This window comes from Geotrypetes seraphini, chromosome 1, assembly GCF_902459505.1.
Source record: "Geotrypetes seraphini chromosome 1, aGeoSer1.1, whole genome shotgun sequence".
NCBI lineage: Eukaryota > Metazoa > Chordata > Amphibia > Gymnophiona > Dermophiidae > Geotrypetes > Geotrypetes seraphini.
This window is the reverse complement of record NC_047084.1, coordinates 32,465,377-32,491,632: the sequence shown is the minus strand read 5'-3', so window position 1 is coordinate 32,491,632 and position 26,256 is coordinate 32,465,377. Positions and strand designations below refer to the sequence as shown.

Genomic DNA, 26,256 nt, shown 5'->3' with positions numbered 1-26,256 from the left:
CCCCACTAATCAGCATTTGAGTCCTCCTGCGGAATGACCCGGTATATAAGACTAAGAATTGGATTGGATTCACAATCAATAATTGGTGCTAATGGCATTTTTTTGCAGTCATACATTTTAACTACTCTTAGTTGGTATTCTATAATTTCAGCATGTAATTCCATTAGCATGCAACCCCTAGCAGAGGTCTGAGGCTTAGACAAAGTTGTCATAGTGTCTGTGGGGGGGGGGGGGGGTGTTTGAGGAGGGGTTTAATTAGCCACTTCCTATGATTTAGTAGCAGTGTTTGATAAAAGATTTTTGGCATTGGTTGCCTTTTTAAATATGGAGCTTTAGAAGATTATTATAAATAAAGGAAAAATGTTTTAACCAGTGAAAATAGGAAGGTGAACATAACATAAGAACAAAAGCAATGCCTCTGCTGGGTCAGACCTGAGGTCCATCGTGCCCAGCAGTCCGCTCAGGTCCAGGACCTGTGCAGTAATCCTCTATTTATACCCTTCTATCCCCTTTTCCAGCAGGAAATTGTCCAGTCCTTTCTTAAACCCCAGTACCATACTCTGCCCTATTATGTCCTCTGGAAGCACATTCCAGGTGTCCACCACATGTTGGGTAAAGAAGAACTTCCTAGCATTTGTTTTGAATCTGTCCTCTTTCAACTTTTCCGAATGCCCTCTTGTTCTTTTATTTTTTGAAAGTTTGAAGAATCTGTCCCTCTCTACTCTTTCTATTCTCTTCATAATCTTTTAAGTCTCTAACATATCCCCTCTAAGTCTCCTCTTCTCCAGGGAAAAGAGACCCAGTTTCTCCAATCTCTCAGCGTATGAAAGGTTTTCCATCCCTTTTATCAGACCTGTTGCTCTCCTCTGAACCCTCTCGAGTAACGCCATATCTTTCTTAAGTTTGACAAGTTTATTAGGATTTTATATACCGCCTATCAAGGTTATCTAAGCGGTTTTTACAATCAGGTACTCAAGCATTGGACGCAGTATTCCAGATGTGGGTGCACCATCGCCCGATACAACGGCAGGATAACTTCTTTCGTTTTGGTTGTAATACCCTTCTTGATTATACCTAGCATTCTATTCGCTCTCTTAGTGGCCGCTGCGCACTGTGCCGTTGGCTTCATTGTCATGTCCACCATTACCCCCAAGTCCCTTTCTTGGGTACTCTCATTCAATAACATCCCTCCCATCGTATAGTTGTACCTCAGGTTTCTGCTTCCCACATGCAATACTTTACATTTCTCAACGTTGAACTTCATCTGCTATCTCGTCGCCCATTCCCCTAGTTTGTTCAAGTCCCTTTGCAATTCTTCGCAGTCCTCTTTAGTCCGAGCTCCACTAAATAGTTTGGTGTCATCCACAAATTTTATTATCTCACACTTCGTCCTGTTTCTAGATCATTTATAAATATATTAAATAGCAACGGCAACCTATGAGGTAAATAGGAGCGTGTAAAGTATTACATAAGAAAATCCCTGTATTGAGTAGACTGCTCCATGGTCTGAGGTATACCACCACATTATGAATTATAGCTTCATACTTTCAAAATAGCCATACAGTGTCTAGTTCTAAAGATTGTGGTTTATTGCTATATAGTGAGGTTTATATTATGAAATAAGATAAAGCGGCAGATGTTGACCACTGGGCAAAGTGTAATAATTTTAAGTATGTGGCGAGGTTTTTAAATGTGTTTGTGATTAAAAAAGAAAAATTGGGGGCGTGGCCGTGCCGAGAGCAGGGAAGACGCGTTTTCCTTGAGCTCCGCTGCTCTTCCCCTGCCTCGGCCTCCCGGATCCAGACTCAGCGAAAAAAATCGCCACCAAGCATTTTCTCCCGACTCCTTGGGGCTTTATGGACAAATTTATACTAAAAGGGAGCGGAGACATGGCGGCGAAGGCGGGTAAAAAGGAGCGCGAACGACTGAAATCGGGGTCGGGCACTGAAGGCAAGATGGCCGGCTCGGGAGACGCTGCTGATTCAGCGGGGGTGGACATGATAGCGCGCCTCACGGAGGCAGTCGTGCTGGCGCTGGGGACGCGCCTGGATAAAGTACACGAGTCCATAGCAACCCTCTCTACATCGGTGGCTGAGTTTAACAATCGCGTTTCTGAAGCTGAGCAGAGGATCAGCACTGCAGAGGACACCATTACTTTTATGCAGGCAGAGATACAGCAACTCCAGCGTAAAGTGGGGCAATGTGAGGAGAAGATGGAGGATCTGGAGAATAGCTCCAGACGAAATAATCTGCGCCTGGTGGGGGTCCCTGAAACCATATCGGATGGAGATCTCCTGCCTACCCTTGAAGCATGGCTGACGACTGAGCTGCTGGCTACGCGGGGCCTGGGTCCCTTGCGTATAGAACGGGCACACCAACTGGGCAGGAGGCAGGAGAGCTCGACCAGGCCGCGTGTGGTAATCCTCCGCATCCTCAATTTTGCTATCAAAGATCTTCTGCTTCGCACCTATCGCCAGAAAAAGGATTTACAGTTCCAGAACCAGCGTATCCTGATGTTCCAGGATTATTCTGCACAGGTGGCATCTCTCCGCCAAGGCTACTCGACTGTCTGCAAGCAACTCACCGAGAAAAAGCTGCGCTTCACTTTGCAATATCCTGCCAAGCTCCGGGTGCTTCATGGGGGTCAACCCTTCCTCTTTGAAACCAGTGAGGCTGCCCGGGCTCAGGTTCTTCTGTGGTATCCTGATCTGGAGCCGAGCACTTGAGGGCCCCTGACAGTGGCTGGAGGTTCCTGTCTGCTATGAGTGGGGGAGCGCCCGTGGGATCCTGGTGGTGTTCCCCTTGAGACATGATGGCTCATATTATGTTGACTATCTTTGTTTAGTGGCTCCTCCCTGGGGGTCACTTTGGTTTGTTCTGGACACTGTTCTCTGGCTTTTTGAGCTAGATTGTTGTTGTGTCCTGCAGGGGTGAGACTTTGCGATTTGTTCTTCCTTTAGATGCTCTTTCCCTAAGGGGTCCTGCCGTTGTTGATGGTATTTGCCCCTTGGCTTTTGCCTTTTCTCCTTCTTGTTTTGTACTGCTTGGTATATGTATGGGAGGTTGAGGGGGGGAGGGACTTTGGGCCCTTGGTGTACCCTCTTCTGGAGTGGTGGGCTGGGGTATCAGAGGGGGTATGGGAGGGGGATGTTGGGTTTGGGAGGAGGGGTAGGGAGGGTGGGAGGGGGAGTATGGGAGGGGGGAGTTGGGGTTGAAGAGGGACAGTGGTTGGAGGGGTGGGGGACTTGGATCGGTGTGGTTGATGGTGGGAGATCTGTGTGTGCGTGCTGGATGGGTGGCTGTCGGGAGGAGGGCTGGGACTCTCGGCAGGAGTTTTCTACTCCTTTATTTTGTAGACCATGTTGGTTTTCTTCTGAATGACGCCTAAGAGAGGAGTGCGATGTGTGACGTGGAATGTGTCGGGTATTAACTCTCCGATAAAGAGAACCAAGATTTTGCAGCACTTAGCCCGGCATCGGGCAGATATAGTGGGCCTGCAGGAGACTAAGCTTTCCGAGAAAGAACACGGTAAGCTGAGGCAGTCCTGGGTGGGACAATGTTATTCTGCTTCTTCTTCTAAGGCTAAGGCCGGGGTGGCTCTCCTGCTACATAAGTCCATCCCTTTTGTTCACTCTCGGGTCCTGTCTGACTCGGAGGGTCACTATGTTCTGGTCCAGGGTACATTGTACCAGCGTCCGGTACTCTTACTGTCATTGTATGCTCCCAATGCTGCCCATAAGGTCTTTTTATAAGAAGCTTCTGGGGGTGATCCTGTCGGTGTCCTTGTTACCTGGGACTCATTTGATTATCCTGGGGGATTTCAACTCTATTCTGGATCCTGTCCTGGATTCTTCTAGGGGGCCCTCTCGTTCCTCTGGGAGGTAGGATAACGGGCTAAGTGCTTGGCTGCAGGCTCTGGATGTGGTAGATGTCTGGAGAACCCTTCATCCTGGAGAGAGGGATTTTACTCATACTTCCAAAGTGCATGATTCCTCTTCTAGGATAGACTATGTTTTTCTCTCCCGCTCCTCCTTCTATGCAGTCCATCAAGCTGAGATTGGGGTGTTGGCTATTTCTGATCATACTATGGTTTGGATGGACCTTGGTCTTGCTGATGGGTCCTCTGCTGGGGGTGGGCGCTGGCGTTTTCCGGTAGCACTTTATTCTGACCCTGATTTTAAACAGTATCTAGAAGTGCAGTGGAGGGAGTATGTTGAGTTCAATGGGGTGCATGCGGAGGACGGAGCTCTTTTTTGGGAGGCAGCCAAGGTGGTGCTTCGTGGAGCTGTGATAGCCTACTGTGCCCGACGGAAGAAACGGATGGCGGCAAAGATATTAGCTCTCGAGCGTAAAGTGCGGGAGGGCAGGCTTCTAGTATTGCATTCTCCCACTCTGTCCCACAAACATGAGTTTCAGGCGGCCCAGGCGGCGCTCCATGCCCTCTTACATGAACGGGCGCACAAGTCGCTCTTCTATTATAAATATCGCCTTCATAGGTTTGGTAATCGCCCGGGTAGAATGTTAGCGCAGTTGACTAGGGCGCGGAGGGGGTCCTCGTCCATCACCTCACTTCGAGGAGCTGGGGGGCAGCTGGTCACAGCCCAGCCTCAACTTGAACAGCTTTTTGTTTCTTTTTACAGCTCTCTTTACTCGGCGGAGGTGGTGGACCGGGACTCTGCGATTCAGGCGTACTTTGACTCGCTGCCCTTGCCTCGGCTCTCGGAGGCCGACAGTGCGAACTTGGTCTCCCCTATTACTGGGGAGGAGGTCTTGGGGGTTATTAAAACCTTGCCTCTCTGTAAATCCCCGGGTCCGGATGGCTTTGGCGGGGAATTTTATCGTCTCTTGCAGGGGTTTGTGGCGGATCCGTTGAGGCGGTATTATGAGCGAGCGGTGGAGGGGGGGTCCTTCCCTCCTGGTTCGAATCAGGCGCTGATAACTGTGCTGCCTAAACCAGGGAAGGACCCTCTCTTGGTGGGGTCTTATAGGCCCATTTCGCTTATCAACGTAGATCTTAAAATTCTGGCCCGGCTGCTGGCTAATCGGTTGGCCCCGCTTGTCCCTTCACTGGTGGGACTGGACCAGGTGGGGTTTGTGAAGGGCCGTCAGGCAGGTCATAATGTTCGGAAGCTTCTACTGGCTCTGGCCCACTGTGACTCTCGGTGTCAGCCTACCTTGGCCATTAGTTTTGATTCTGAAAAAGCCTTTGACAGGGTCGAGTGGGCTTTCCTCTTCCCATTGTTACTCCGCTATGGGGTGACTGGCTATTATCTGAACGCTCTTCGTGCTCTATACTCTAACCCCGAGGCTGCTGTGATTGTCAATGGGGTAGCTTCCCCGGTTTTTTCCCTGCGGCGGGGTACTCGGCAGGGTTGCCCCCTGTCCCCTTTGCTTTATATTTTATTTTTGGAACCTCTGTTGCTTTGTATCCGCACTCATCCGTTGCTTGAGGGCATGGAGGTGGGAGCTTCCTCCCTGCGTAGTTTGGCCTTTGCGGATGACATCATGATTCTTTTGTCTGACCCAGTCTCGCACCTTTCTTTGTTGCTGGAGTTGTTTCGGCAGTTTGGAGAGCTCTCGGGCCTCAAACTCAATGTATCTAAATCGGAAGCTCTCCCTCTTCATCTGCGTGTCTCTCACCTGTGGTCGGACTTTCCTCTGAAGGAGGCTTCGGCTCAGGTGAAATACTTGGGGGTTCTTATTCCCTCCACCTTGACGCGCCTTTATGAGATTAATGTTCGACCTATGCTTCGGTCTTCTGTTGAGAGTCTGCGCTTATGGGGGGCTCTGGCGGTTTCCCTTGCGGGCCGCGTCTTTTTATATAATATGATGATTGTGCCGCGGTGGCTCTACTTGTTGCAGACTTTACCAATATGGTTGAGACATAGGGATTTGGAGGAGCTGTACCGGGCTTTGCGGATTTTCCTGTGGCGGGGAGGGCGTCCTCGCCTGCCCCTTCGCGTTCTGATGCTGCCAGAGGCGCAGGGGGGGTTCGGTCTTCTAGATCTTCGCGCTTATAACTTGGCATGTGGCTTACGCCAGATTCGGGATTGGTGTCTGGAGAGTTCCTCCTCTTTGACCTTCTCTGTGGACAGGGACTTCCTGTCCCCTGTCTCGGGATTGTTCTTGTTGCATGCTCCGTCGGTTCGGTTAGACTCTTTCCAGAGGGGTCATGTGGTGTGGTCATATATGAGATGTATCTGGAAACAGCTGTGCCACCGCTTGGGGGTCAATTATAGTGCAACACCAATGTTGCCCTTAGTGGGCAACGCGCAGTTCGGTCCTGGAAGTGACAGCCGAGTATTCCGGATTTGGCATGCTCATGGGATCCGTAGAGTGGGAGATGTGCTTACTGAGAGGGGGATTCTTCTTTCTCCTGCTGAGTTGGCGTCCCTCTACGGTTTGGATCATGTGGATGCATTTGGTTATTTACAGCTGAGTCATTATGTTCGCAGTCTCGGAGAGCCGTCCTTGCGGTACTCGGTGGCGCAGGGTCTTGGCTTGAGTTTGGGTTTGTGGGAGGATCCGGCTCCGCGCCTGCGTTACTTTGTTACTGCGCTATTGTCACCTTTGTCAACCGAGAGGGCGGACATGTTGGCTGGGGCGTGGAGCGCTGACCTGGGGTGCACTATCCTGTCCTCCTTGATTTCTCGTTGCTTTGTCTTCCTGCGTGCCCTCTCCTGCAATATGCTCCATAGGGAGCAGGAATATAAATTCCTCCACAGAGCGTTTATTTCCCCACAGAGGGCTTATCGAGCGGGCTTTGCAGCTCAGGCCTGTTGTCCCAAGTGCCCTGTGAGTCCTGCTACCCTGGGACATATGTTCTGGGACTGTCCCCGGATACGGGCTTTCTGGCTGCGAGTGTGGACCTTTTTGTCTTCTATCTCTCCTCCGTTGCCTGCATGCACCCCTTCTATAGTCCTTTTTTATGATGGAGCGGCTCTCTCTCGTTGCTCCGTTGGGCAGCGGATGATGGTGTTTAAGGCCCTCCTTTTAGCCAAGAAGGCCATTTTGATTTCGTGGCGGGCTCCCCAAGCTCCCTCTTTTTCTAAGTGGCACTTGTCCCTATATGACTTAGCGCTTCTGGAGCGCAGGATGGTAGGGAGACAGGACGAGGGCCGGTGGGCCACATTTCAGGGTGTGTGGGAGGGGTACTGGTTGTCTCTTCCGCACAGGGAGCGGAGTATGCTGTTGAATTGCTAACCCTGTCAGCTGTGGTGATGTGGGTGGGAGTTGGGTGCTGCAGTTTTCTCTATGTAGTCTGCCTTCGTCTTTCTTTCCTCTTGGTCTTGTTCCACCTTTCTTTCTTTCCTTTTGGCCTGTTTTCTTTGTGGTCAGTTTTTTCTTGTCTTCCCATCTAATCACACGGGTCTGGGTTTGGGGGGGTATCTTTGGGGGAGTGGGGGGTTGGGGGTTTGGGATGTGTGGGGGGGGGTGGGGTATTCTGGTGAAACCATGTATTGGGCACTCTAGCATTTTTGCCTGGGCGCTCTCCTGTTGTATTGTTTCTGAGTTCCCTGGCTGCCTTGTTTTAGCACTTTACCGGGAGCTGCGGCCGTATGCTTCTTTTTCTTGTTCTGTACGTTGCTGAATTTGCTCAATAAAGAAATATTATAAATCAAAGTTTGTAGACGTGGGTGTAACGTTGGCGTGGCTAAGGATAGGCACCACATATACGCTAGTTAGGCGGCAGAGCGTGTCTAAATAGAGTGGAAAATGTAGACGAAGGAAAAGCTGGTCTAAGTGTAGTTTTTGCTTTATTTCAATGCAGTTTCAGCTTCCGTAGCTGGCAACTTCCTATAGACGCAAGTTAGGCGTGCTTTCCGCTTCTGCAATGATATTTCCTATAGTGAGTTTTAATATGTTTTTTTTTCTTCTTTCTCCTTCCTAATAGATTTAATAAGCCACCATATCAATAGAACACATCAATATAAACATTGCATGCAAAACATAGTACTTTTCTGCCCAAACAGTAATATGATTTACTCATTACACCACCTTTGGCTTTCCTGCTTAAAAACAACCCCCTTTTTTCTCAACAAACAGTGCTGCAATCAGCTCTTTCTTGAGAGCAAAGAAAGAACGTGAAAAACATATCATTATTGCACACATTATTTCATTTCTCAGCGCTTAAAGAGAAAAACCAGATACAGACCTTAACATGCTTTTTCCCTCATTGCAAAATGGAGCTCTTCAGCTTCACAAAGCTGACTTCATTGTGAGATCATCAATCTGCACCTTCAAGGTAGTATGCCACAATGCGCTGGGTGTTGAACTCACAATCTCTGTATGACCAGCACAGGACTTTAACCCTTAGAGCTACATCAGCTTCTACTCAGATGGATCTCACTGCCCTTTCATATCATAGTTGACTGACCTGCCTATGTATCATCTGATTAGCTATCATATCACAATCACCACAAAGAACACATTTCTGGATCACCAGGTTAATGCGCCTTGTCCATCTTCTCAAGCACCCCACTTCAAATCCCACCTTCACTCATTGTAACAACTTCCTAAAAGCTTCCTATTAGCTCTCATAAAAGGGTCTATGGTGGACTTTGCCGTTTTTATCAGCACATTTCCTTTTCCAGGCAAACTTATTTTCTCCTTCCTATGACTAGGACATCTTAAGCTGTCATGGGAAGAAACTTCTCCTCTGACAGAAAGATGCCATTTGTAGCTCACCAGGTTAATGTGCCTTGTTGCACCTTGTCCATTTTCTGAAGCTCACAAATCCTACCCTTACCTTCACTCATTTTAACAGCATCCTAACAGCTCTCATAAGTGGTGGGCTTTGATGTTTTTCATCAGCATTCTGTAGTTTGCAGGCACAGGTGCATCAGATACATTCATCTTCTCTCTGCTACAAGCCATTGTGGTAGGAATGTATTTCCTTCTATGCAATATCCGCAAAGGCAACAGGTAGGAGAGTTTACTAAAACTTCAGAGGGCTTGGACAGGTATTGAAGGAAGGTACGTGTTTTTGAGATGTACCCTAGAGACATTCCTGTTGGTATATTCAGCTTGGCTGGTTGTGGTTTCATGCTTGAGGAGTGTGTATTGGGGTGGGGAGGGGGTTTAGGATGAGAGAGAAAAGGCTGCTTTAGACATCTGAGAATTGCTGAAGATCATTTTAAAGATCAATTCAAATATGTTTAAGCAAAGGAATGGCCAAAGAGTTTGAAGGTTTTCTGGTAGAAAAATGAATATCAAATATTTGCTAACCACACTCAAGACTTGAACCCCTGACGTATGGAAGATAAAAGCAGCACCTTAAGGCATAGAGCTATAGAAGGAACTTTTGTTTAGAATTTGGTAACAGAGCCTCTACAAACTAAGATGACAAATGGCTTCTAGTAAAAGCTTTGAGAAGTGAAGTAATTGATTAAAAGTCAGTACAGGTATGTTTGCCCAAACCACACCTAAAGCATGCCCAATCAGATTTGAAAGTTTTCTGGCGGGAAGTCCAAATGGTGCCTATGACGTCAGATGCTACTTAGGCATCCTTAGTATAAGAGCAGTGTTTTCTCTTTTAGGACACCTATTCTGTGTTAATGCTTATTTCTGAGACTTTACTTTTCTTGATTATCTTTTAAACTTCTCATTCCTATATCTGCCACAACTTTCCATTTCATAGGACCATTAGCAGCTATAGTAATTTGCAATTTTGATGTTTGTCTAACCTCTTTCATCTTTCTAGGAACAAATCTAGGTGAGAATGATATATTGCTAGCTACTTAGGTGTCTTTATTAGATAAAAGCTCAGGCAGAACTGATTTCTTCTTTTGGACTCCCATTCTGTGTTATTGCTTATGGTGATTCTCCATTAACTTTATGTTCTCCTGATATCTGCCACAACTCTCCATTCCACAGGGTCATTAGCATGTCTGAGAATTAGTGATGATATAATTTGGTTCCAGGAGTCTTGGCTGAAAAAACCTCCATGCTGTTTGAAACTTTGGTGCCAGCAAAATGGATATGCAAGTTACATAAATATGTGGAACCTATGATGTTGGGAAGATGGAAGCAGTGCTTTTCCTCATAGAGTTAAGGTAAATCATTTTAGAGTCATAATTGATAGGCATCCTTATTATAAAAAAGGAACAGCTTTTTTGCTTCTGTTCATTCTAGCTGTTATTCTGAGACTGTGGTGTGACATATTTTCCCAAGATTTCTGTTTGTTATTTTTGCCACAAATGTCTGTCTTAATTTTTTTCCCGTTTTTCTCCTGATTTTAGGCTCACAGAGTGGCTGACTCCTCTTGTGTTTCCCAGAGGCCAGAGCAGGTCTGTTCAAACTGGGTTCAGCACAGCTTGCACCTGGACAAAGCTCAAATCCCAAAACAGAAAGAATAGGTGAGAATGATGTACTGCAACCTTTCTTTGCCCTTGTGATGAATTATTTACATTTTCAGAATACTAACATGTTTCACACTTTTTTTCCTTCAGAAGGGTGTACTTATAGAAGATTTTCTGAGAAAACAGTCAATTGGTGAGTTTTTTTTTACAAAGGTGTGCTAAATCCACGCATGCGCTAACTACTAACGCGTGCATAGGATAACATGCACGCATTAAGTTTTACCACGCGCTGAAGCAACACAGTTTAGGTGTTGTTAACGTGTGCTAAAGATTAATGCATGCATGTTATCCTATGGATGCGTTAGTAGCTATCGCATGTGTGGATTTAGCGCAAAAAGACAGCCTAAAACTCACCAATCAACTCTTAATTTGTCTCAATCCATCTTCCTTTTTCTTCAGCCTGCCTTCTCCTACCAGGAGCAGATTCTGGGACCTTAACAATTCTACCACAGTAACAACTTGAACCTAGGAGTGGCTTACTCTGCATACCTGTCATCCATCTCATCGAACTGCTGTTGCCTGATATTACACTTGCATGCTGCTTTCCTGGACTGTGCAATAAAAATCTTATTACCATTTTTCACCTTGTGCTTATTTATATTGAGTAGCAGCCAGACATTAGTGTTTACTTAATAAGCACCACTTCAGCTACTTGGTCACATTGACCTTTGTCTTATCTAGTGTTCCATGAGGCCCAGGCTGCAAAGGGGGGGGGGGGGGGGTGGAGGTGGCAAACAGGGTAACAGGCATGTCTCCTGCCTCACAGCCTGCAACCAGCATAATATTTGAGAACATAAGATTAGATGAGAGGTGGAGAAAATGAACCAGGTGCCTTAACTTGGTGGCTTCTTTCAGTTTCCTACCCAGACAACTTGAGATATGCTGAACTGCAGCCGATTTGGCATGCTTCGGGCGCTGTGTTACGGAGCCGCAAGCATGCTGATACTATTGCCCAAAGGATGCCTAAACAGCACAGTATAATCCATTAGAATTGCTATGATTTTATGGCTGATTCTGTAGCACAGCGGTTAGAATGAAGGTTGGGGTGTGAGCCTGGTCTGGGTTCGACTCCCTCATGTCCTTCAGCTGACAAAATACTAATTTTAATAAAAATGACAAACTACAGACCAATCACATCTAATTTTCATCTCAAACAGTACAACATTAACAATATTAGAAACAATCTATTCCAAAAGTTGAGTTTGCATTTGATAAAACAGCAGTATTTTAATCCATGTCACATTTATTGAACCCGACTTGAGATTCTGACTTTTGGGACAATGAAAGCAGTACTTTAAACCATTGAGCTACCAGTCTTTTGACTCAGCTAACTGTGAGATGATAGCTAAGCAGATTTTACCTTAGCAGATCACTAAGCTATGATATGACAGGGGAGTCAGAGAAACTGGAGTGGAAGGTGCTATAGCTCAATGAGTAAAAGCGCTGTACTGATCTTCCAGAGGTTATGAGTTCAATTCCCAGCCTGTCTTTTACTTGTGGCATTCTACTTTGCAGGTGCACTTTGATGATGTCACAATGAGGTCATCATTGTGCAGCTGCATACCTTCATTTGCAATGAACTAGAAACCACATTCAGGTCTGTGTTTTATTCTGCTTTTAAGCTTGGCCAATTGAAGTTATGGGCTTTCTGTTTGCTTTGAAGAATGAGCTGATTGTAGCAATGTTTCATGACAGAGAGTGTTATTTAGAGCAAGGAATCGCTTCTAAAAACCTCTCTCAAATAACATCTGTGGGATGCCCAGAGAAAGCTGATTGGATGACCTAAATAGCATGTATCGTGCTAAAGCCTTTCTGGAGCTTAAACCACATCTATCTGAAGCCTATACGGAGCTCAAAGTCCTATGCTTTACACTTCTTATAGGAGCTAATGATACCATTGCTATACAAGTTTCTGTGTAGCACAGGAGTGAAGCTTCCCCCCTTCCATGCTGATGTTCCCAGATCAACTCCCACTGAAACTAATATATAAATATCCTTTTAAACATGGTATACTGTGTTTTTATTATCCTTTTAATGATGGTATACTTTAGGTTAATTATGTTAAAGCTTACAGTCCTGAAATAATGATAACATCGTAAGGACGTCTATCTGGCGTCTATATGGGGTTTTTGGGAACGCATGCCTAATAAATGCCTAAGATACGCTTAGTGCATTAAAGATGTCTATACAATGCCTATGTAGCGCCTAAGTAACACTGATTGGCACTTGCACAACAAGGACATCTAAAGCACGCCTAAAGTTAGGCGCAGTTTACAGAATCGGGGCTTAAATGTTTAAATTTCAGCATCAAGACTAATATAATTATTATATACAGAAAAAAAACTAATAACTCACCAATTTCCCCATCCTTGGAATCCTGCAGCTTGAAGTACATGCACAGCAAACTGACAGATGTACACAAAGAAGAAAACAAAAAATCGGAAAGAACTATCACTCCTGGAAGGAAAAAATAGAAAAAAAATGTATTTTTACAGAAAGAAAAATCAATTTAAACAAACTCACATAAATATTTCGATATTGTTGACCTACAAATTGCTATAAAGTTGTATTTAATTTATTGTTGCCCACAGATGCTCACATATTGTGGTAGATAGTACAAGAAGCTATGCCCAAAGCTGCTGCAACTAATCCTGTTTTTCAACTAAATGCTCCAAAGGTGTTAATTTTAAACTGAATGTCCACATCTCGTAATGAGCAGGGGCTCTCAATCTTGGTGAGGAATGCAAACAGCTCCAGACTTCATGGCATCCACAACAAATACTAAGATGCACAGGCAGCAGAAATGTGGTGGGCCATGGTCTAAACCACGTTTTGTTCAACACAGCGTCAGAAATTGGAGAATTTGGTGGCGGGTCAGAAATAGATTTATTTGGCTCCTCAAATCAACAAGGTTTTCTGTAAATATATATATATAGTTCTAAGAACAAAAATTAATTTGTATAGCTTTGTAATCCCAATAACCAGAACTGTTTGCATCCACAATATAGAAGACAAAATACACCACTCTTAGAAAGCAAGAGTGATACTTTATTATAACACACCAAAGACTGTTGTACCTCAATACAAATTAAAATAAAAGGTGCAATTTTTTCTTAACTGACAATTTCCTTTCCTTGAATCCTGTTAAGACTACTCCAGCCTGATAGAGCAATTAATTGAGATGAAATGGTAAAACCATCTTTAGGTAAGAATGATGGGACAGAAAGATACCAAACTTACTGTGAAAGAAATGGCTCTCTTTAAAAGGGGTCCTGCAACTCAAACTAGCCAGGGTGAACAAGTAGCCATTAGGAAAATGGTTTTCAAAATTAGGTCCTTCTCAATGCATGTTACAACTGCTTAATGTTGGCCTTACCAATGCAACAAGTATCAGATTAAAATCCTACTGCAGAACAATCAGGCAGAAAGGAACACAGACAGGTGAAGCTGATAGCCTTTTTCTTTACCATGGACCCACAAAACAGACCATATATGTATTAGAAAGACTCCATTAGCTCCATACGCCTAGAGAGCCAAATCATGCATCTGTTGGTCTGAGGTAATGTGTGTCTACTCCCCAGTGAAACAGATGAGGAAGCACACTGTACCTCACTTGAGAATCTTGGAACCAAAGAAAGAAGACAATCCACCTAGGTGCCTTGCCCTATTAAGTGCAGACCCTTCTGGGTCTTAAACAATGTAGAGAAGGTTGATGCCTCCCACTGGATAAACTGGCCACAGTTTTGGAAAGAATCAACCCCTAAACCTACTTTTCTAGCTAAGGAACATATTTCTTCCTCAGGGAGCCTTGGAAGCCTGGCTTCCCTCAAAGTCCTTAACTAGTTTCTCTAGCGCCTTCCTAAACAATAACTAGCCTTTGAAAGGGGATCTTGTTTAGGCATGCCTTGGAGGCAGAGTCTGCAAACCAACTGCACAGTCATAGTCACAATCACTGAGGTCACCAACCAAGAACTGATCTAGACCAAGTCCTTGAAGGTGTCTGTCACCAATGTATCCCACTTTGTGAAAGGAGAGGATTCAACCTATCCATCACATGCCTGTCCCTCAACCCTAATTCAAAAGTTTCCCATTCATACATTCTGATGCACTGAAAAGACATGGGACATCTTCTAATCACAGAAATGTGGTTGAAAGACAATGATGGGGTCCACCCTGGGCTCGCTCTGTCCAGATGGTTTCAAGCCTTTGCATGTTCACGAGTAGAAAAAAGGGGTAGAGGAGTGGCTGCAATTATTAAATCAGATCTAAATCCTCGACTCATCAACGCCAAATCTCTGCAAACAACCGAATGCCTAAATTTCAATAAGTCACAATAAAAAATCCATATTCATCTTAATCTATAGAGCCCCACACTCCCCTCTATAAGTGATCTGAATGAGCTACTGACTACTATCAGCAACCTGGTTATGTCTCAACAGCAAATCACTGTCCGAGGGGACTTTAATTTCACAGACTACCCCAAGGTCACTGGGGCCGCCTCTGATTTTGTAACACATCTGTCAGACTTAGGCTTCTCTCAAATGGTGACCTTTCCCCCTCCCCCTCTGGAAACACCCTAGACCTGGGTATTCACCTTAAAAGAACCCTCATACAACTACTCACAAATCAACCATCCCAGCCAACAAAGCTGAGGAAAAGGTGTTCATAGCTGAGCTAGACAGGCGCATGCCACCAAGGACATGGTCACTGCAGCTCCAATGCCTAAATTAGCTGGTTCAAACTTTCCAGAGAATCACATCCACCCAGCTGTCTTGCATAGCTTTCAACACAACTGTCCAGTCACTAGGGAGAGAGGTGTGCTGGGTCAGCTGAGCCATCAGGGAACCTCCCTTGGGCTGCCACAAAAGCTGCAGAAACTCCTGCACCGGAGGATGCAAGATGGACATAGCCTGAGCATTCTGTAAAGGATCCTCCTGAGAGTCAAACTGCTCTGGAATCACAAACTCATATCTGGATGCCAGGAAAGGTCACAGATTGCAAGCAAACGCTGTAGAGTCAGGAAGAAGTAGTTGAAGATATGAAAGGAGCGGGCTGGAATCCATGCTCAACTCCTGTAAAGATGCAGCAATTAGATCCAGTAGAGCCTCAAACTTAAACAATCGCCTGACCCTTGGATCATCTCTAGGATCCGGAGCCCCAAAGGAATCTGCAGATCCAGCACTCGGGTCCGGATTCCCAAATCCGGGAATGCAGCACTGTCCAAAAAGGATCAGGGAGGTAGGATCAGCTGTTGAAACCCCTGAAACAGTATGGGAAGGAGAACATACAGTGTAGGCGGAAGCACAGAGCCACTGAGGCCACTTAGCCCCTGAGATTCATAGCAGGGGGAACAGAAGAACATCCAGCAGCCGGACCCCTGGATTAAGATTCATTCCAACAAAATCTCATGAATTCTGAAAAGGTATTTGGACCCTGGGGCATAGTCACCTTTAGATGACTTAGACTTGCGCTTCTTAGACTGCAGAGGGTCCATCTCGTGGCTGACAGACAAAGCTGCAGAGCCCAGCCCCAAAAACAAATGTGGCTGCCCAACGGGCTAGCTGAGCATGTAATCACCTGCTTCTGTGAAGGGGAGAGTGCTAAACCAGCAGTTACTGCCCCCCCCCGACCGTGGCACGTGGTGCAAAAATGCTCTAAAAGGTGGCAATTTTTGTCCAAATTGGCATGAATCCATACTAGGAGACCCTAAGGACTCCATTCCAATAGTTTTCCAGGCAAAATTTTGAATTTTATAGAAGCTGAGAAAAGTTTATAAAAAGATAATTCAAAATGGCCGCCGGACCTGAATTCATGCCAAAAATGTGCTAAAAACGGCATTTCTTGAACTTTAAAAATTACAAAAATAACATATTTCAGGTGGGGGAACACAGAGGAACACTAGGAAACCCTTCAAAATTAACTTTTTAAAGATCAATTTTGGAGCCTATCAACTAACTGTACTGTACCTTTTCAATGGCCGGTTCAGAGTTCATTGCCACACTGCTGGAAATTCATCCTCCAAGCTAATCTTCGGGCTGCCAGTCAAGCTCTACTGTCTGACTATGCCTCCACTGCTGTGGACCACCAGATGCGCACCAGGACAGGCAGAAGCGCGAAAACGCAGCCAACGCTGAGCCCCCTAAGTGCGCTACACAGTCTATGCTCGAAACTCCCCCCCTGATTAACAGGCAGCAAGACTGGGTCAGGGACAGCACTGAGCTCCAAGGAAGACTAAGCAGACTGGCTAACAGGTACCCCAGGGATTGGCCTGCCAGCTAAAGACCGATGTCAAGCAGGCAGAACTTCAAATCCATTTCAAATGCAAGAATACCTGCGAAAGGGCCACAACTACATTGAATTAAAATAATAAAATGGGGACAGCAGAATCACCAAAGCTGCAGTCATGCTTGCAGAAAAAAAGAGGACTGGAAAAGGGCGGATGTGGTCCCTCTCCACAAAAGTGGAAGTAAGGAAGAAGTAGGGAATTACAGGCCGGTAAGTCTGACTTCTGTGGTAAGCAAATTAATGGAAATGCTTTTAAAATAGAGAATGATCAAGTTTTTAAAATCCTGAGGATTACAGGACTGGAGGCAACATGGATTCACTAGAGGTAAGAACATAAGAATTGCCGCTACTGGGTCAGACCAGTGATCTATCGTGCCTAGCAGTCCGCTCACGTGGCAGACCCCAGGTCAAAGACCAGTACCCTAACTGAGACTAGCCCTACCAGCGCACTTCTTGTTCAGCAGGAACCTGTCCAACCCTGTCTTGAATCCCTGGAGAGTGCTCTCCCCTACGACAGACTCTGGAAGAGTGTTCCAGTTTTCCACCACTCAATGGGTGAAGAAGAACTTTCTTACGTTCATCCGGAATCTATCCCCTTTCAACTTTAGAGAGTGCCCTCTCGTTCTTCCTACCTTGGAGAGGGTGAACAATCTGTCCTTATCTACTAAGTCTATTCCCTTCAGTACCTTGAATGTTTCAATCATGTCCCCTCTCAATATCCTCTGTTCGAGGGAGAAGAGGCCCAGTTTCTCCAATCTTTCGTTGTATGGTAGCTCCTCCAAACCCTTAACCATCTTGGTTGCTCTTCTCTGGACCCTCTCGAGTAGTACCATGTCCTTCTTCATGTACGGTAACCAGTGCTATACACAGTACTCCAGGTGAGGGTGCACCATGGCCCAGTACAGTGGTATGATAACCTTCTCCGATCTGTTTGTGATCCTCTTCTTTATCATTCCTAGCATTCTGTTTGACCTTTTTGCCGCAGCCGCACATTGTGCAGACGGCTTCATCGACTTGTCGATCAGAACTCCCAGGTCCCTTTCTTGGGAGGTCTCTCCAAGTACTGCCCCGGACATTCTGTATTCATGCCTGAGATTTTTGTTACTGATATGCATCACTTTACACTTATCCACGTTGAACCTCATCTGCCATGTCAATGCCCATTCCTCGAGCCTGATTATGTCACGTTGCAGATCTTCGCAGTCCCCCTGTGTCTTCACTACTCTGAATAACTTTGTATCGTCCGCAAATATAATCACCTCGCTCGTTGTACCTATGTCCAGATCGTTTATAAAGATGTTGAAGAGCACGGATCCAAGCACTGAGCCCTGCGGCACCACACTGGTTACACTCTTCCAGTCCAAGTACTGTCCATTTACCCCCACCCTCTGTTTCCTATCCACCAGCCAGTTTTTAATCCACATGAGTATTTCACCCTTGATTTCATGGCTCGCAATCTTCCGAAGTAGTCGTTCATGTGGAACCTTGTCGAACATCTTCTGAAAATCCAGATATACAATGTCAACTGGGTCGCCCTTGTCTATCTGCCTGTTTACTCCCTCGAAGAAGTGCAGCAAGTTCATCAAGCAAGATTGTCCTTTGCTGAAGCCATGCTGACTAGTCCTCATCAGATTATGTCCGTCGAGGTGACCAATGATGCGGTCTTTTATCAGCGCCTCTACCATCTTTCCCGGTACCGAGGTCACCGGTCTTTAGTTTCCTGGATCTCCCTTCAAAATTTTTGGAAGATCGGCGTAACATTCACCACTTTCCAGTCTTCTGGAATCTTTCTTGATTTTATTGACAGATTGGCTATTAGTTGAAGTAGTTCAGCTATAGTCCCTTTCAGTTCTTTTATGACTCTCGGATGGATGCCATCCAGTCCTGTGGATTTGTCACTCTGAAGCCTATCAATCTGTCTGCATACTTCTTCTAGACTGACCGTCAACCTTGTCAGTTTCCCGTCTTCGCCTCCAGCGTATAGCCTGTCGGGATCTGGTATGTTGTGTATATCCTCTTTGGTAAATACAGATGCAAAAAACGTGTTCAGTTTATCAGCAATGACTTTGTCTTCCTTTAACACTTCCTTTATTCCATGATCATCCAACGGTCCCACTGCTTTCTTTGTGGGTCGTTTTCCCTTAATATATCGAAAGAACGGCCTGAAGTTTTTCACCTCCTTGGCTATTTTTTCCTCATAGTCTCTTTTGGCCCCTTTTACCACTTTATGGCACCTGCGTTGATGCTGTTTGTGCTTCTTCCAGTTTTCGTCTGTTTTGACCTTTTCCATTCCTTGAATGAAGTCTTCTTGTCTCTGATCGCTTCCTTCACCGTTACAGTGAGCCACGCCGGTTCTTTGTTCTTTTTCCTCTTGGATCCCTTGTTGATACGCGGTATATATAGATTTTGCACCTCGATGACCGTGTCCTTAAAAAGGGTCCATGCCTGCTCTAGCGTTTTTACAGCACTTATCCTCTTTTTGATCTTCTTCCCCACCATGAGTTTCATCCTTTCGTAATTCCCTTTTCTGAAGTTCAGTGCCGAGGCTGTCGTTCTGGATCGATGCTTTGTCCCTGCATTCAGGTCAAAGCGGATCATATTGTGATCAGTGGTTCCTAGCGTCCCCTCTACTACTACATTTTGCGCCTGTCCTTGTAGTCCATTTAGAATTAAGTCCAGAATTGCATTTTCCCTCGTAGGTAGGTCTTGTCACACAAACCTGATCAATTTCTTTGACTGGGTGACCAGAGAATTGGATAGAGAATGCGCGCTAGATGTGGTGTATTTAGATTTTAGCAAATCCTTTGACAGTGTTCCACACAGAAGTCTAATAAATAATCTGAGTGCCCTTGGGATGGGTCTCAAAATGACGGGCTGGGTCAGGAACAAGTTGAGTGGAAGGTGACAGAGAGTAGTGATCAATGGAGATCGCTCTGAGTAAACGGATATTACCAGTGGTGTGCCTCAAGGTTCTGTTCTTGGGCCTGTTCTTTTTAATAGTTTTATAAATGATATTGCTGAAGGGTTGTCAGGTAAGATTTGCCTCTTTGAGGATGATGCCAAAATCTGCAATAGAGTAGACGCGCTGGATGGTGTGAATAACATGAAAAAAGACCTGGTGAAGCTTGAAGAATGGTCTGAAATTTGGCAACTAAAATTTAATGCTAAGAAAAGCAAGGTCATGCATTTGGGTGCAAAAACCAGCGGAATGGTACAGTTTAGGAGGAGAAGAACTTATGTGCTCGACAGAAGAACGGGACTTGGGTGTGATTGTATGTGATGATCTTAAGGTTGCCAAACAGGTTGAAAAGGTGACGGTGAAAGCTAGAAGGATGCTAGGTTGCATAGAGAGAGGTATGGCCAGTAGGAAAAAGGAGATATTGATGCCTCTGTATAAGACTTTAGTGAGACCTCATTTAGAATATTGTGTACAATTCTGGAGGCCGCACCTTTAAAAAGATATAAAAAGGATGGAGTCAGTCCAGAGGAAGGCTATTAAAATGGTGTGTGGTCTTTGAAATAAGGCATATGGGGACAGACTTATAGATCTCAATCTGTATACTTTGGAGGAAAGGCCGGAGAGGGGAGATTTAAATACCTAAGTAATATAAATGTGCATGAGTTGAGTCTCTTTCATTTGAAAGGAAACTCTGCAATGAGAGAGCATAGGATGATGTTAAGAGGTGACAGGCTCCGGAGTAATCTGAGGTGATACTTTTTTTTGGATAGGATGGTAGATGCGTGGAAAAGTCTTCTGGAAGAGGTGGTGGAAACAGAGACTGTGTCTGAATTCAAGAAGGCCTGGGAAAGGCAAGTGGGATCTCTTGGAAAGAGAAAGAGATAATGGTTACTGTGGATGGGCAGGCTAGTTGGGCCATTTGGCCTTTATCTGCCATCATGCAGATAAAGGCCAAATGGGCACTAAACTAGCCTGTGATGTACTCTGGGGGCAGAGTGAGAAACCTGGAATGGATTTCTTTTGCAGCTCATGCGAGTAGTGGGAAATAATCCTATGGTCTAGAATGTCTCACCTATTGCACTAGAACGGGGGTCTCAAAGTCCCTCCTTTAGGGCCGCAATCCAGTCGGGTTTTCAGGATTTCCCCAATGAATATGCATGAGATCTATGTGCATGCACTGCTTTTAATGCATATTCATTGGGGAAATCCTGAAAACCCAACTGGATTGCGGCCCTCAAGGAGGGACTTTGAGATCCCTGCACTAGAATAAGGGTCTAAATGGGTTCCCACTAAAATTTTATAAGATGACATCTGGGTCCACTGCGTTACCAAAGATTTAATAGCAGCTAGCACCTCTGCATATGTGATATCAGCATTTCCATATGAGAATCTGTATGCACATTTATGTGCAAGAAACAATGCTGCTGGGCATAGTAATTAGGCAATAATAGTCTTTATCTGTCATTATTTACTACATAATACAATACATGAATACACAAGTGTACGAGCTTTATTTACCCATAATTTTGCTACTTTTGACAATCCATCCCAATCCAGACAAGGCACGAGCTATTCAAATATCCATGCTTGCTGAGGACTAAAAGGGACATGCCTTCCAAACCTGAACCTTCCAGTGATGCTGAAATTTCAGGCCTATGGATACTAGCATGCAACTTCCTTCCCTCTCTAGGGCTTATGTACAGCACAATCTAAACATGCCTGAGTTCTATTAGCTCTTTTGGACAAGAGAACTAAATCAGAATGTCCTATGCAACAACATATAAAACTTCAGCCTAGCCAGAGGAGTCACCCCTCAAATACAATCATTAGTTTAATCCGTCTCTGAGCTGAATATATTTTATATGCAACATATGTTTCAGGACTATTACGGTACCTTATTTGTTATCCTAAAACACCAAATTCAGTCTTACCTGAAGGCTCCATAGAGTGGTCTGTACCAGCAGACAAATGAGCATGGTGTGAAGAGTAAGAACCACAAAATAGCCAATCCAAAATCAACCCCTCGTCCAGGATCAACACAGAACCATGCCAAACAGCCAAAGATATTCAGAAACAAAGTTACTGTGTGAACTGTGGGAAGAGAAGATTTTCTTATATTAAACTTATGGTTCAGGTCCACAAATAGCTCCAAAGTTCTGCTATTGTGCATTCGGGGAAGAATTGAAGGCAATCTTATAAGCAGTAGCATTTTCTGTTTAGACTGAGGTTTAATGGTAACTATCAGATATTAAAATACAGTAAAACCTTGGATTGCAAGTAACTTAGTATGCAAGTGTTTTGCAAGACAAGCAAAACATTTTATTAAATTTTAACTTGATATACAAGCAAGGTCTTGCAATACAAGTACATACAGTATACACCCATCACATCATCACAACTGAGCTGATGGTTCTTTTCTCTCTGACACTACAAGAGTGTAGTGATTGTTCTAAACAAAGTCTTGCAATATGATTACATACAGTATACATGCGTCACATCATCACAACTGAGCCGATGGTTCTTCTCTCTCTGATGCTCCGGGAGTGTAGTGACTATTCTAAATGAGTGAGGTCTTGCAATACAAGTACAGTCAAACCTCGGTTTGCAAGTGTTTTGCAAGACGAGCAAAACTTGTCTCGCAAACCGAGTGTTGACTTGATTTGCGAGCACCCCCCGCTCAAACTGGCATCGCTCCCCCCGCTTGCAAAGCCCCCCCCCGGCTCAAACCGGTATCACCCCCGTGCAAACTGGCACCCCCCGCCCGAACAACTTGAACTTACTCCCCCTCCCCCCGTCTGGCATCGGAACGCAGCCCACAGATGCATGCACAGATGCATGCTCAAGGCCCGGCAGAGGCAGGAAGATCTTCAAGCGGCACCGGCACGTCCTGTTGGGGGGGGAGGTGTTCAAGTTGTTCGGGCAGGGGATGCCGGTTAGCAAGGGGGGGCCTTTGCGAGTAGGGGGGGGAGCAGCTCCGCTGGCCACGGGGGGGGGGGAGGAATGTATCAAAGCGAGTTTTCATTATTTTCTATGTGGAAACTCGCTTTAATATACGAGTATTTTGGTTTACGAGCATGCTTCTGGAACGAATTATGCTCGTAAACCAAGGTTCCACTGTGCGTATAATATTTTGTATTAAAGTTTTTGGGTTGTGGAACGAATTGTCTTGAGTTTCCATTATTTCTTATGGGGAAATTCCGGAAGAAAGGAAGGCACAGTCCTCAAAATCACCGCCGACACAGTGGTGTGAAGAAAAGGACCTCTAAACAACAGAGCCGGAAGCTCAGACACTCTGCGCCAAAGTGACTGGCACAAGAAAAATGGTCTTAATGGTAAACTCTTTCAGAGAAGCCATCCAGGGGTTCATAGGGCAGACAAGTTAGGGAGCGAAGGACCAAATTCAGGTTCCATGTCGGACACGGCGGTCGTAAGGGAGGCCGCAGCCTCCCAGCTCTCCTCAAGAACTGGACAATGTCCGGGTGAAATGCCAGAGAACCCCTGAACGAAGAGGGACCTAAACAGGAAAGTCCCGCAATCTGGACACGGAGAGAAGAGACTGCCATACCCTTCCTGAGGCAGCCTGCAGGAAGTCCAGAACATGAGCCCTGCACACCAAGCCTGAAAGCACCTCCAGGTGTTCGCGTAGGCCAATATAGTTGATTTTTGCTTGCTCTGAAAGAGTGTGGCGACAACCGCAGACGAATAACCCCTGCCCTCAAGGCCACTTGCTCAAGCGCCAGGCCACAAGATTAAAGTGGTCTGGATCTTGAAGTGCAGTAGGGCCTTGCGTGAGCAACCTCCGATGGCAAGGAAGACGCAGACCCCTCTCCAAGATCAACCACACAAGGTCTGCATACCAAGAGAATCCATAACTTTCTCCTTGCAGAAACTGAATAAGCTCCCAGCTTAGCAAAAATTTTCAAGATTTCATGGAGTGCATCTACCAAATAATTTACTCCAGAAATCAGGAAGTCAAGGTCCTGAAGGACAACCTCCTCAGGATCCTGACGGAGTTTGGTATGACATGCCCGGGCCACAAAGGAAGTGGTCGCTGCAGCGGAATCAAAAAGACGCTTCATGACAAAACCCATTCTTCTGTCCTGGACATATTTCAAGACAACCCCTCCATCCAAGGGCAAAGAGGTACGTTTAATGACCTGAGCCACCGCCGAATCCACCTTCGGAGGACTAAGCGCTTGGAAAATTCTGATGCCATGGGATATAACTTAGCTATGGCCTAGCGCACTTCAGGGAACCCTCCGGGGCCTTCCAAACCTCCATGAGCATTTCTGCCAAGTCTGCGTGGTCCAGAAATGCAGCGGAAAGTGGGACTCAGAGATAAGATCAGGGAGGCGGCTGGCCTTAAAGAGCCTGCACACTGTCTGATCCTCTCCTAGATTGTGGAAATCAGTGTTATGGGAATCCCTAGATCCGCTAAGTTAGCTACATTAGCTGACCCCGCCGAAGAGCCATATGACATCAAGGGCACAGAAATTGACACACGTACCGAGACAATGGCAGGGAGCTGCCGCTTGCTTTCAGATGGACCAGTAAGGGAGCAAATGGACATGCTGGAATCCAAAGGCTGCCGCATCAGAATCTGAGAAGGAGAGATAGGCGTAGCCCTTTTTCTCCTGAAAGCTTGATAAATCGTATCCACAAATTCCAGCGGAAATTAGTGACCGGCGGCAAGAGCCGATACGCATGGCTCAAATTTGGAATGTTTAGAAGACTTATGAGAGACTTTACCTTGGAACTGCGCTTGCATTTCACGAAAGCGCCCTCCTCACCCAATTTTGCTGGAATTACGTCTCTGGCGGAATCGGAGGATAGTGCAGAATCCACGCATGGTTCACGCCCCTCGTGGGCCGAGGCGCACAGAATACACAGCTGAAAACCCAACAGCCATCTGCCGCATTTACGGAATGAATTCATGCCATCCTGTCCTGAGGTGGCCATCTGTGAAGTTTGAAGCAAAAACGAAGCTTCTAAGTCCAAAAAATATACTTTTGAAAACTTTAAAGAAAATCTAAGATGGCCGCCGCTAGTGCCAATTTTGCCCTAAAACTGCCCGGGAAAAATGGCAATTTTATAGGTGGGGGAGGGGGGACCAGGGCATGCAGGGAAACCACTCCATACCGGGATTTCAGCACCCCCAAAATGCCAAAACTCTGACTTACATGTACTGCAATGAAAGTCTATGGCAGCCTATAATACACAGTACAAGCAAGGAGATCAGTACATCAGGAGCTGATTAAACTGGATTTTCCAGGTCTTCTGACCGCCTCACCTTCCCGTCACCACAGATCATGACCACCAGGACCCCCTCAGGGAAATTAGGGAAGACACGCAGTCCAGTTCCGATCCTGGCGTACCTCCACGGAACCGCAGCAGTCTGTGTTCTACCCCTTTAAGGATGAACCAAGGGAGAGATGGCTCCCGATCCCGGAGACCCAATCCAATCTGCAGGCTGTCTAGAGGTCTTACTGCAGTTTAAGCTTACAGAGCACCCTCCAGAAGCAGACAAAACTTAAAATGTCTGCTATCTCCCGCCGAAGGATCACTCCCACAGAGTTGATCCACAGCACTTGGGCAAACCCGCAAAACAAATCAAATAAAGACTAGGAACTGAAAACAAATCACGAGCAGAAGAGACTGATTTCACCCATGCAGTGAGGATGCAGGAACAAACTGAGCATGACAGGAAGCTATCAGGCAGATAGCCTAGATGGGAGGGAACAAATTTTATTAGTCCTGCAGCAGAGGCTAAAGAGGATACAAGATCCCATGAGTTCAGCCTCCAGAGGGATTGTACAAGAACTAATGTTTCAACCATCATGCTGTGGATTTCTCAAATACAATGTTAAAAACAACATCAGTTAAAAAAAACTTACCTGAACATAGCTAGAAGCCAACCAAATTTAGGTTTTAGTCCTGAAACTGGCCCACATCCAGGTTCAATCATGCTTTGATATCAGCAAAAAATGGAGTACATTTTTGGCTGAAACTGAAATTCCCTTCACCCCCATAGGTTCTACCTTAAAAAAAACCCTGGTAGTCTAGTGGCCCATTTTGAGCAGAAACGATCCCTATTCACTCCTCCTTGTGCCAGCTACACAGTCTCACAAGATTGCCACAGGAGGTCACAGGAGTCATTATGGAACCTGCATAGGCAAGAGTGGGGATCATGCCTGCTCCAAAAAGGCCACTAGACCACCAGGACTTCTTAGGGTAGGTTTGGGGAGGGGGAACTGGCCCAGGGAGACCAGGACTCTTTTGGAGGGACCCTCTCTCTCTGTTGGGGGGGAATGGGAGGGGGAGCAATGGTTTTGATTTTGGCCTTGGCTGAAATCGAGGGATGAATTTTTTCTACATACTGTTTCAGCTGAACTCCTGAATAAGCTTGTCCTCTGGAAGTGGCACAAAAAAAACAGCCAACATGATCAAAGTTACAAAGTCTTCAAAAATAGTTTCTTCACTGCCCCCACCTAGACTTATTCCCACCTCATTCAAATTCTATCTAATCCTGTGTCATATACTGCAGAAAAAGGATGGACATTGCCAGACGACTGTTACTCAGACATTTAAAAAAAAAGTTTAATACACGTGCACAACTCGTTCAGTTTTATGAAAAACATATTGCAAATGTTT

At 45.6% G+C, this 26,256-nt stretch overlaps 1 protein-coding gene across 4 annotated transcripts in view; it reads right to left on the bottom strand.

The window, feature by feature from the left end:
• SCAMP1 (secretory carrier membrane protein 1) overlaps positions 1-26,256 on the bottom strand; it is a 153,287-nt gene that overhangs the window by 11,203 nt on the left and 115,828 nt on the right. For all 4 annotated transcript variants that reach the window (XM_033929462.1, XM_033929444.1, XM_033929437.1 and 1 more), the window contains exons 6-7: positions 21,537-21,696; positions 12,717-12,818 (exon numbers count right to left, since the gene is read on the bottom strand). In XM_033929462.1, the coding sequence (XP_033785353.1) occupies positions 12,717-12,818; positions 21,537-21,696 (262 nt within the window). The remainder of the gene's footprint in view (positions 1-12,716; positions 12,819-21,536; positions 21,697-26,256) is intronic.